Source organism: Strongylocentrotus purpuratus, unplaced genomic scaffold, assembly GCF_000002235.5.
Source record: "Strongylocentrotus purpuratus isolate Spur 01 unplaced genomic scaffold, Spur_5.0 spur5_scaffold_1, whole genome shotgun sequence".
In the NCBI taxonomy this organism is placed as follows: domain Eukaryota; kingdom Metazoa; phylum Echinodermata; class Echinoidea; order Camarodonta; family Strongylocentrotidae; genus Strongylocentrotus; species Strongylocentrotus purpuratus.
Genome location: NW_022145594.1, coordinates 33,108,371 through 33,120,548, shown reverse-complemented (window position 1 = coordinate 33,120,548; position 12,178 = coordinate 33,108,371). Strand labels below are relative to the sequence as shown.

At 39.1% G+C, this 12,178-nt stretch overlaps 1 protein-coding gene across 1 annotated transcript in view; it reads left to right on the top strand.

The window, feature by feature from the left end:
* Positions 1-12,178, top strand: part of LOC762758 (dynein heavy chain 9, axonemal) — a 110,988-nt gene that overhangs the window by 26,503 nt on the left and 72,307 nt on the right. Inside the window, exons 26-36 of the mRNA XM_030978704.1 lie at positions 71-290; positions 770-923; positions 1,860-2,023; positions 2,463-2,642; positions 2,857-3,066; positions 3,649-3,784; positions 5,095-5,238; positions 8,675-8,829; positions 10,125-10,356; positions 10,931-11,181; positions 11,946-12,057. Of these exons, the coding sequence (XP_030834564.1) occupies positions 71-290; positions 770-923; positions 1,860-2,023; positions 2,463-2,642; positions 2,857-3,066; positions 3,649-3,784; positions 5,095-5,238; positions 8,675-8,829; positions 10,125-10,356; positions 10,931-11,181; positions 11,946-12,057 (1,958 nt within the window). The remainder of the gene's footprint in view (positions 1-70; positions 291-769; positions 924-1,859; positions 2,024-2,462; positions 2,643-2,856; positions 3,067-3,648; positions 3,785-5,094; positions 5,239-8,674; positions 8,830-10,124; positions 10,357-10,930; positions 11,182-11,945; positions 12,058-12,178) is intronic.

Sequence of the window (12,178 nt, the reverse complement as noted above, 5' to 3'; positions counted from 1 at the left end):
ATCCAAAAGTTCTGCTCATTTCTGTATTAATAGTGCCAAATGTAAAATGATTTTATTTTTTATTCTTTAGGTGCCGTCATGAGCTACACAACCTGCATGAGGTCTGGGACACCGTGAGAACCCTGCAAGAGCAACAGCAGGAGTGGAAGCAGGAGAGATGGCAGACCATGAACACCAAATACCTCAGGGAAGCTACCAATGATCAACTAACGACTGTCAAGACGTTACCTGATGAGACGCATAGCTGGGATGTGACACGAGGCCTAGAGGAATCAATTCTTGTCATCCAGGTGAGATAGCTTTGTGTTTCTTTAGAAACATATAATACTGTCAATCTATCGAAGCTCTTCAACCAATGTCAGCTCCGGCAACATTTGCTTCAGGTTTCATTTTGTTAGAAATATAGGGTTATAGATCAGGTTGAGAAGAGGTTTTATTTAGTTTTAGCATTAGGGCAAGCAGTAGCTTTAGGGTTAGGGATAGGGTTTTGGGTTAGGTTTAGGATGGGTTTAGGGTTATGGTTAGGGTTAGGGATGTTGGATACGGTTAGGGTTAGGGTTAATTTTGGGATTAGGGTGAGGGTTAGATGACATGTTTGGTCAGTGTTGAAGTAGGGTACATTCTATTAGTGAAGGATACACACCATGGAGTAATTGTTGACAGAGCCTATCTCATACAACTCAAAATCAAGCAGAAAGGAAAATGATTTCAAGGAAATGAGGAGAACTGAATCTTAGGCCTCGCAAATAAATAATCTTTTCTTCCACAGGCATGTCTTCCATTGATTGAGGACCTGAGCAACCCCGCCATGAGGACCAGACACTGGAAGCAGCTAGTGCGGGTCACTGGGGGCGCCCTTGTCATTGACAATGAGAGCCTCATCAACATGACCTTTGGTCAACTACTTCAACTTGGTCTGCAAAGTAAGTTGCATTTCCCAGGAATTTGGTCAATCTTCACTTTTTGTGGAAATTTCTTGCATTGATATTAGTTGATGAAATATTGGAAACATGTTTTGGAGAACCATACTCGTAATTGATTAATTCTTACAGAAAGAATGATGTGATAACCAATTTATCTTGATTTAGCTTGATTTGAAGTAGTATTTCAGTAATCAGAAATTTCCTCTTCATGATTGTTTATTTATGTTGTTCTTATCCATTATGTGATAGCTCAAATTACAAACTAGACAATTGAGACCATTTCCAAAGATTGTACACCACAAGATTAATAGCTTGGAACTGCTATATCTCTACCATTCTTGCTATTTGTCTACATCTCTACATGGGCAGATGGATGTAATACTTTACTGAAAATAAAATAAAAGTTAGAATGTTATTCACCCTGTATATAAAGACCGCTCAAGAGAGACAAGAGAAGTGGTAATCATAGGCAGGTGGTCTTTATGTACAGATATATACAGCTGTCAAAATGAAACACTATTCAAGGGAAACAATAATTGTGCTCTTTATAGACAGGTGAACCTTTAAACTGGTGGTCACTAGAGTGGGTTTCACTTCAGTTTTAAACATTGTTAAATGCTTTGTCTGCGGTTTAAAGAATTGACAAACCAGTCATATATATATATCAGGGTCTTATATTCCAGCAACTCGGGTTTGAAACCAAGTTGATGCGCTAGTGCCCATCAACCTTGATTTGATGCACTAAAGCAGTCGGTTCACTGGGTGCTTACTTACAAGCATTTATATTTATGCTTTAATTCTTAGCAGTCAGGTAAAATAATCATCACACACAGATATCAATGTACATTTTTTGTTGTTTCATAATCATGACAACGACTTGCTTCTCACATTACTTTTCTCATTAAAATAACTCTCATTACTCTCATTCTCTTTCAGACCATGTGGATGAAGTAAGGGCCATTGTTCAGAGAGCTGTCAAGGACGTCACAATAGAAAGTGCTCTCAAGACCTATGAAGAGATCTGGCTCAGCAAACTCTTTGACCTTCGACCTCATGTTCGGCACATCGTAGTAGGGACCAGCGAGAAGAACGACAAAGATGTAAGTGAAAGAGTAAATAATTAACTACAATTTAGCCCTTTACTGTGATATGAATTTATTTGCCATCCTTTTATGCATATCAGCTCTTTCTCATAGAACTGTGGTTGTTCATTATTTTTTTTCCTCACTTTGGTGATTAGCATAATACATCCAATAACTTACAATCAAAGAGGTATGCAACCTGATTGACTTGAACAATCATTTGTTGTGATTATGCATGTAAGGGTTGGGGCAAGCTCAATTACGAAGGTATAGGGGCCTCTTGTTCCTTTTCATCTTCCAGGGATATCTATTGGTCCTTGTAGACAAAATTTCTTCTTCTAAAGAGCAGACCTGCTTTTATATATATATATATATATATATATATATATGTATAATCTGTGCAATGCTAGAAGATTAATCCTTCAAGCATTTTCCTCTCTTTTATTTTGTTTTGCAGCAACATTCCGACACCAAGAGCGAGATGTCCCAGAGCCAGAGTGACCTCGGTACTGCCATCACGGATACACGATCCCGACGTCGGACCATGAGCAGGATGTCAGCCCTGACCCTCGGAGCTGGCCGTCAGAAGAGGGCCAGTGTCTCCTCTCTTCCAGCGTCTCTGCTCAACTTAGGAGATGTAAGATCAGGGCCTCATTTCACAAAACTTGTCATCAGTGACAAATGACAGTTTTTGTTATAAGCTTCTGAAATCTTTGCTTCTGATTAGTTATCAGCACATTTGTCACTGGGACAGGAAATACCTCTATATGCTTAGCTTGAAATTTGGTTATAATTTTGGAGCAACTTTTAAATACCCCACCACAAAACTGACATATTTTCTTGCGTTACAGGACAATGGAAACCTATTCCTGCTGAAGGACACCGACCCCATCTTCACCGAGCTGGAGTCCCACCAGGTGGCCCTCCAGGGCATGCAGAGCAGCAGTGCAGCAGGGTCCTTCCTGGATGAAGTCACCAAGTGGCAAAAGAGGCTACAGACCATTGAGGCAGTCCTGACCGTGTGGCTGGAGGTCCAGGAGAAGTGGGTGGAGCTAGAAGAAGTAAGACATTTTCAAAAAATGATGCTGGTGTTGATGTTGGAAGTTGTACCAGAAAGAACAGAGGGGAGATAAGAAAGAAGCAGTTGAAAGAGGAAGACAACTGCTGAAAGATTATGAAATAACAGAAAAATTCTGTATAAAGACTTGGTTCTCTACTGCTAATTGTGATACCTCATACTTTGCTTTGATGGTCCAGTACTAGTTTTTGTGTTTCATGGTTTAAAGGGAGTGTTTCGTCAGTTTCCATGGGCAGAAGGTCATGATTCGCTGACCCCAGACTTGGTGGAAATACCATTAATGGGTGTACAAGTCTGCACACAGCAATGCTGTAGGTCTATCAAGAAATACCCCCTAGTCTCTCAGAGAGTCTATGGGTGAGGGAAATGTAAGATAATTACTATACCATATGAGGGAATGGATGGAAAATGCAAAGCATTACATATTAAAGGCCTGTTGGTCATAAAACTGAAGGCTAATCCTGGCGATTGACAACACCTGCTATACACCCAACCGGTGTTGAATTCCACATGAGAGCCCACTTCTATGTGTCTGTATTAAACATGTCTTTTAATCACCCACCAGGTATTCAGTGGAGCTGATGTAAGAGCGTCTCTGTCTCATGAAGCCAGTCTGTTCACTTCAGCAAACAGAGACTTCAGACTCTTCATGAGGGCATCAGAGAAGAATCCTAATGTCCTGCAATGCTGTCAGAGAAAATGTAAGTAATTTGTCTTTAAAGCCTCTATAAAGTGTTGGTAGCTCCTCAAATTTGATGGCAAAATTTCACCTAAATGGTATGATGATGTGAAAGAGGATGTCATTTAAGATGCAATTCTGCAATGATTTTCAAAACAAATGTGTTTGAAGACCAATATTGAAATAATACAGAATTGAGGTTTTTCTGCGTACAACACTAAACCCAAATATGGCATTCTGTCATAATCAATATTCGTCTTCAAATACATTGTTTTGAAAATCCTTGCAGAATTGTGTGTTAAATAACATACCCTTTCACATCATTGTACAATTTTAAATTAAATTTTGCCAACAAATTTTGGGGAAGTTTTGTGCTCCCAACACTTTAAGAGGGGCTTTAATGAAGTCTTTATTAAGGCATTTGATGTGGATTGCTTTATGTTGCAGTTCTCATATGACAAATGATATAAAAGATAAGTGAATCATTGAATGAAAGAAAAACGAATAAAAACTAAGGAATGAAGCGAAATATGGATTGAGTTCAATGTTGGGATTATTGATCAGGCAAAAGACTATGACATGGGTTAGGTTCTAGAAGAGTCTTTGACATTTTGTCAAAAGGCTTTAGAAGAATCTTTCAAACACGCAAATAAAAAGATAATAGTACTCAGAATAATAGCGAATGGATCGAAATAGTGAACTATGGAACAAATAAATCATAGTAATTACCTCAGTCAAAGAAACTTCCCTTTAAATGATAATTCTAAGTGCAAAATTGAAATTTTACTTACCTTAAAAAAATGCATCCATGCAATTTGGCACATTAGTAAGGCTATGGTTATCATTGTCCTCTTTCATACCTCTAAAGATCTGGACCCTGTTTCACAAAACTTGTCATCAGTGACAAATGACTGAAATCCTTGCTTCTTATTGGTTATCAGCAGATTTGTCACTGATTTTTGTCATTTGTCATTGAAAAAAGGCTTTGTGAAACAGGTCCCTGTTGAGCTACTGTAATAATAATAATAATAATAATAATAATAATAATAATAATAGCCTAATAGTCCACTCCAAATTTTATTAATCCGAAACGGAACTTCTTTTTGCCCAATTGATCGTGAGCCCGGCAGCCACTGAGCAGCGCCAGATCGACGTTGCTCTATCCCTTATTGTTGAACGCCAAACAAGGTAGCAACAACTCCCATCTTTTAACGTCTTTTGGTATGACGCGGCCAGGGTTCGAACCCACGACCTCCCTACTGACTGAGCCAACACTCTGGTATGCAATGTATTGTGTATGTAATTGTTTTAATTTGTATTTTGTCCTATCAGCTATCCTTGGCCTCCTTGAGAAGATGAACAGCAACTTGGAGATCTGCAGACGTTCCCTGCTCCAGCACCTTGAGAGACGGAGGCAGAGGTTCCCTAGATTCTACTTTCTATCCATGGAGGATGTGCTTCACATCGTCTGCAATGGTAAGTTACAGTGAAACCAGCTTGAGCAACTACTTATATAGAAAGACCACCTGTCTATACAAACCACTTTTAACACATCTCTTGAACAGTAATGTCATTGAATCATGTCCTAAAGGACCACCTGCCTAAACAGACCACTATTCTTGTTTCTTCTGAGCAGTCTTTGTATACAGGTTTTCTTATATTAAATCAATATAGGACATAAAGGTCAATGTGAAGGTCAATGTCATTGTTGAGGTGCAGTTTAAGTTAATTTCCTATCTTGCAAAAAGCCTTGAGAGAATTAGCCAGATGTTCACACGTTTCTTCTTTCTCTCTTATTATGTGATTGTGAGAACAATGCTACATAAGGCATAACATTTCTCCAAGTAGGTATCACAGCTAAAGTTTGAAAGTATCTACATTTCATTTCCCCTGCCAATTTCATTTTAGAGCATATGGAAAGAGGAGTTTTGATACCTCATTTGTCAAATTTGAATAAGTACTTTTGAAAATACGGCCACTTACATAAGAGACGAAATGGTCAAATTTTGCGTAATTAGGCTATAACTGACAATTAGCCATTTTCAAGGTGACATAATTTTGTAATTAATTATGGAATCACCTTTCTTTTCCAGAAATCTGTTCTCTGTATAGATTTCTACATGCCTATTTTTTTCCAGGTTCTTTAGACAAATATTTTTTTTTGTGGAATTTTTCAAATAATTAAATGAAGCCCATTTTGATGCGTGTGACAAAATGGCTATTTTTGCGTCGCCGGAACAAGTTTTCATGGGTTTTGAAACATGGCTAGATTTAAGAGTATCTACGAAGTGGGGCTGAATTTCGGCATATCTGGGGTATGTATATAGCTTAATCATTTCTGTAAGTTTGGACCATCAAATCTATTTAAATTAATTTTAAATGGCATTTGAAAAAGGCTCTAAACTCTTAAAACTTCATATTTTAAAGCACCCTTAAGCTTTTTTTTGTGTTTTCAAGTCTGCCTAAATTGAAAACCGTTAATGGTAGGGGAATGAATTTTGGCACATCATTAGAAAGTATGGCAGTGGCGGATCCAGGGGGGGGGGGGGCACAGGGGGCACGTACCCCCCCCCCCCTGGCCAAAAAAGTATGTTGAAATCAGCCCTAAATTCCCCCAAAATGTACTGAAAAACAGGGACGTGCCCCCCCCCCCCCCCCCAACGGAGAAAATTAAAAAATTAAAAAATTTCTTTACCCCCCCCCAAAAAAAGTGCCCTCTTATCCCCCCCCCCCCCCCCCCCCCCCCCCCCGCTTATTCAGCGGTTGGCTGAGTCGTTACGATTTTTTTTAGACCAAAAAAAATAAAAAATGTCCTCTTACCCCCCCCCCCCCCCCCCCCAAACACCCTCCCTCCCCCCTAGGCCTACCTAACTTTTTTACTATATAAACAAAAATAATAACAAATCCCTTTTAATTGAAATTCATAAATTTAATCCACGATCTTAAATTTGAAAACTCTGGGAAAACAATAAATGCCCGTTAAATCCTTGGCGTGGGTTCGCAATCACAACATGAGAATAGAGACACCAGTATGAGCGGTGCATGGCCGCCGAGCTATCACCGAGTGTGTGTGTGTGTGTCGTTGGGTTTTCATACAGACGTGCATCAATCAGATATGATTACTGAAAAGACACTGCCTGAATTTAATTGGAATTTAATAATTATTATCCAAAGATCAGAAAAGCCGTCATTACAGTTATTTGATATAGATTGAAACACACAAAATATTTTTTTTCTGACAAAATTTGATTAAATTTTCACTCTATAAATTGACAAAGATTATACAAGTTTGTTCTTGAATTTCTTAAAAAGTCACTTTGAAATTCGAATTTCACTCGCATGACGTGTGAGAAAAATTGCGAGTGGAAAAACACAAACATGTATTATTGGTCTTGTGATCGCTTTAAAATCTGTTTAGGTTACGATAGCATAATAATTCCGTCGAAATATATATGTATTTACTAATTTGTTCGCCAAATGCTGCAAATCCTGCCTCAGTTTCGATATTTGAAGCCTCAGATTCATGCTCCGTTTCGGATCTTGATGGGACGGCAAGGGGCGGGTGCGGTGATGCGACACGTGGCGCCATGTGGCCCGTCGGGTCCGCGTTCGAAGCTGGGGGCTTGCTCGCTGTAGTCACTCTCGATCAGTGCGTATTATACACAGAGTACAGCTGTACTAATCGGATTCGCGCTCTAAAGCCATTTAGCGGTCATTCTTAATATTTACATGATCGTATTTTCCAGTAAATTCTCTTTCTTCTCGTATCAAAATTGAAATAAAAGTATGTTTTTCTGATATAGAAAAATTGTTTCAAACTTTTCACTCTGATTTTTCACGATCTTTTTGAAACATACCCCCATCAGTTTTTATATGAAAATAAAGCTTAAGATGTGCTCTTTCCAACCAGTGGATTTTTAAAACTCAAAGACGAATGGCGTTCAAGCGAATTGAGCTAAAACTATGGAAACAAATCGGCCGTCAAAAAAATGGCGACAAACGAAGTGAGACCGTACGAATTAGAGGGTAAATCTCAAGCAACTGTGTCGTAAGTAATTAATGGATTTTGATGAAAATGACATGACATGAAAGACAGAATCCTGAGCTTTCGAGAGACATATAATTTTATAATATTTATTTTTTCCATGATATGAAAATCTTCCTTCACAAAGAGAGAATTTGCGTGGTTGAGCTCTGTGTGTCCCCACTCAACGCAGCTCTTCTGTGATACCTACTCCAAGTGGACTGTTTTCATAATACCGTATTTGCCGGCGTTAAAGGCTGCAGTATTTTTGGAAGAGAAAATATCAAAAAGTCGGGGTGCGGCCTTTACGGCGAAACAGTAAAAAAAAATAAAAAATCAAGTCAAAACCAGCACAAATTTGCACGTACGTATGACTACTCATGGTACAGTAACTATACCACTATGGTACAGGACATTTCAACACATCTTACCGACAATTTTATCTTGCATTGTTGACATGAATACGAAAATAAATTACGAAACCAACATTTGCCGATAGATCTTGATTTAAGTTTGTACCAATGCATTGCAAAAGTAAACAAAGGGACCATTTAACAAAGCTGCCGCGAAGCCATTTTGTTTTTCCATTTCATGCAGTTTCGCATTACACCGTACATTGTGGTAGGGGTATATCGGACACCAAATCTGCCCGCGATCACTTTTTGAGCTAAACTTCCGGTAAATTATAAGAATATTGATGAATTTGGTATCAGTTTGTAAACAGAAAATTATGATTATTTTGTTTTGTCCGTTGGGTTTTTTTTTCCTTTTTTTTTCTTCTTTTTTTTCCCTCTTTGAAATGTCAAAGTTGGGGTGTGGCCTATGCGGCGGTGCGGCCTTATAGCTGGCAAATACGGTAATTCTCTTTTTCCATCTTTACCCTGTTAGGCTATGACCTTAACCAGGTGAACCTGTACCTTCCTAAGCTGTTTGAGAACCTTGGTCGGTTGGAGTTTGAGAACAACGCGTCAGAGGCTGCAGAATGTAACTTCCAGGTGACGGGTCTGACAAGCATGCTGGGAGAAAAGCTACCCCTCAAACAGGTTAGTAGGAGGCTGCTCTACCCTTCGTGTCGTGGTTGAGTGGATATGTCACTGGACTGTGGATCACAAGGTCCGCGGTTCAAGTCCCGCCGCGGCAATAATGTCCTTTAATTGGCAAGACATTGATCTACATTTGACAGTCTCCACCCAGGTGATGTAAATGGGTACCCGGTAGGATGCAAAAGTTAATGTGGTTGGATTAGGAAGTGGTGCCTGTAAAATGGCGACTGGCTGGAATGCTCCCCAGGGAGTGGAAAATGTGCATACATTGTATTGCAGGTAAGCCTGAATCTGATGACCGGGGTAATAATATGTGCTGCGCCTAGAAACAAAGTATTAGGCGTATTATAAATGTGAGCTATTATTATTAGAATGATGGAGCCTGCTATAGGCTCTCACATAGTTTAAGTTTACTAGCATGGTTTTTACTTGCACTGGACATAGCATATATAACTGTAAATTAATAAGTGCTCTATCTACACATGCCATTTCTGCACTTTATGGCACTCCTTGCAGCTACTCGCTTCACCTACCATACCAGTATTGCTTCCTGTTAGCATTTACAAGTATATTTATGCATGTATATGTGTCACAGTCATTGGAATGTGAGGCAGTTCTTGATTATGAGTCATGGGATAATTGTGGAACATGTGGAACTGACCTACATGTATCTACAATGAAGTAAAATGTTCCATCTCTATGTCATGCATTACACATGTACATGTATCATGGTGCTGTACATGGCCGTCTCATAGAAATTGTTGTTGAGAACAAATTACAATAAATGTTATATTCTACTGAACTTGTGGCATTTGATTGGCTGAGAGCTAATGCTTCATAGAAAGTTACCGTTTATTATTGAGAGTTATGAAATATTATTGTTAACAGGTTTTATGAAACATAGCCTAGGTATGTTGAGGGGAATTTTTTTTCTCTCAAAGTTTTATGCAATACAGTGTCTGGATCAACCATCTTGGCATACATGCCAACTGTTCAGATTAAAAGAGGAACATTCCTCTTTTTGGGAGAAGATAATTATCATTTTAATGCAGGTGTTCCTCTTCCTGTACAAATTTGTCTGTAGTATTGAATAGGAGAGTTAGGATTGTTCCTCTTTTTTTAAAAAATAGCATAATTTGTACAGATTTCTGATTTTCAAATGTTGGCATGTATGTCTTGGGTGTTAAAGCATTTTTTTAGAAAAGAGTTACATACAGAGAAGTATTGTTCTTATAACTATGAGTCAAGAGAAAGTATTACATCATTATAATATAATATTTTGTTTCGTTTGGCAGGTTGTATCCTGTGAGGGCCCCATCGAAAACTGGCTTGGCAACCTCATCCCCATGATCAAGACCTCCCTGCAGCATCAACTGGCCTCAGCCCTGGCCCATGAGACCCTGGACCTACAGGCTTCCTTCCAGAGCTCTGGTCAGTCAGAGGGACTAGGACCAGGTCCTAGAAAGGAGAGGGATATCCACAGTGCTGGGGCTAGGAGGGTAACAGTAGGCAAAGAGGAACGCAAAGGTAAGGAATACGTAGAAAGATGGGGGTATGGGAGAGAAGGAGAATGGGAGAGAAGGGAAGAGGAAAGAAGGGGTGGGAAAGAGAGAGAGAGAGACAGAGAGAGAGAGAGAGAGATAGAGAGAGAAAGCAAGCAAGAGCTCTACCCATTTAGAGGGGCTAGGATCATGTCTTGGGAAGGAGAGGCCTGTCCACAGTGCTGAGGCTAGGAAGGTCACAGTAGGCAAAGATGAACACAAAAAGTAAGGAAGAGGAAGAAAGATGGGAGAAAAATAAAAAGGGGGTGGGGAGAGAGAGAGATCGCCTTGTGGACAAAATTTTTCACTAAGCAAAATCTGAATTTCAAATCTAGACTAAACTCTATACCTGACTTTAACCCTAACCCTCAACCTTACCCTTACCCTTAACCTAACCTCCATTGCAACCATAACTCTAACCTTAACCATAAATCTTTGACAAAATAAAGCCCTTAGTAATTGCCACCAGAGCACATGTTTGAACATCGTAAATTTGATTCCAATTTTGTCATGAATACAATTGATGGGATCATCACTTTATTTCTATTCTTGTGATTTAGGTGGTCCAGGCAGTCGTTCTGGAAGCCGAGCCGGGAGCAGGACCGGTCAGAGGACCAGTACCAACAAGCGGCCCAGTACCAGGGAGTCACAGCAGGAGGGACCCTTGGAGGTCATCAAAGACCCCCCGACCAAGTCCTGGATGCTGGAGCACGTGACGGAGGTGGTTTATCTCGCAATGCAGATCCAACTCGGAGACCAGGTGGAGAAAGGGTTGAAAGCAGTGGATGGCGGAGAGAAGGAATCATTGAAGGTAAGATTTTTTTGTTTTTCTCGCCTTCTAACCTATTTGTATAATATGTATATGTATGTTTTATATAACTTTGTATGTAAACCATGTTAATCTATAGTGTATGTTTCTTTGTAAAATTGTGATTGCTTTTATATATGCACGGCCATGCTGAAAAACAGCCTTTGGCTAAAGTATGCCACCGTGCTAAAATGAAATAAACAAACAAACAAACAAAATATTGATGAAAAAGTAGAGGATTAGAGAGGGAGGAGGGGAGAGAGTGAGAAGAGAAAACATGTGAGATTCCTAATTTGTACTGAGAATATTGTAAACAACTTTAAAGATAAAGTTGAGTTCTGGTCATGCGATTGCATTGTGAAAGAAACGTTGTGGAATCGATCAGAAAAGGTTGATCATCTAGCATATAAGTATTGGTGTGTACTGCAAGGTTCTGGAATCATCAAAATGATAAGAAATTTGGCCCAGTCTTAATTGGTAAAGTTACAAGCACTAATGTACAAAGAAAGACTACACAAACATATAGCATAAAATCTGTCCTGATTTGTATGATATTTCTTGCCATATTTAGAATATTAAAGCATTAGAAGAGCCATGCTTTTCAGGGAACATTTTGTCTCTGGTTTTCTTCAACACTTGCATAATACAATCATAATGCTCACAAATTATCTTTCACCTCTTCCCAGAACTCAACCTTCTCTTTAAGGTAAATATTTAATGGAATGGTTGAGGTGTCATTTGAATTGTTATTGTTGATGAATTTTCAGGATATGTTGGCCAAGGTGAACAGCAGTCTCCAATCAGCTGTGGTCATGCTGAAAGGCATTGAAGATGATAAAGAGAAGAAAGCAAGACTCAGAAAGGAGCTCAGAAAAGAAGGTAAGAAATAAACAGAAGTGAAAGAAGAAAAATAGAAAAGAAAATTAATGATTGTCTTTTTTTCTCTTCAGCTAATGACAGTAACAAGAATATGTTGATGGACTGTTTTTACAAGGAATTT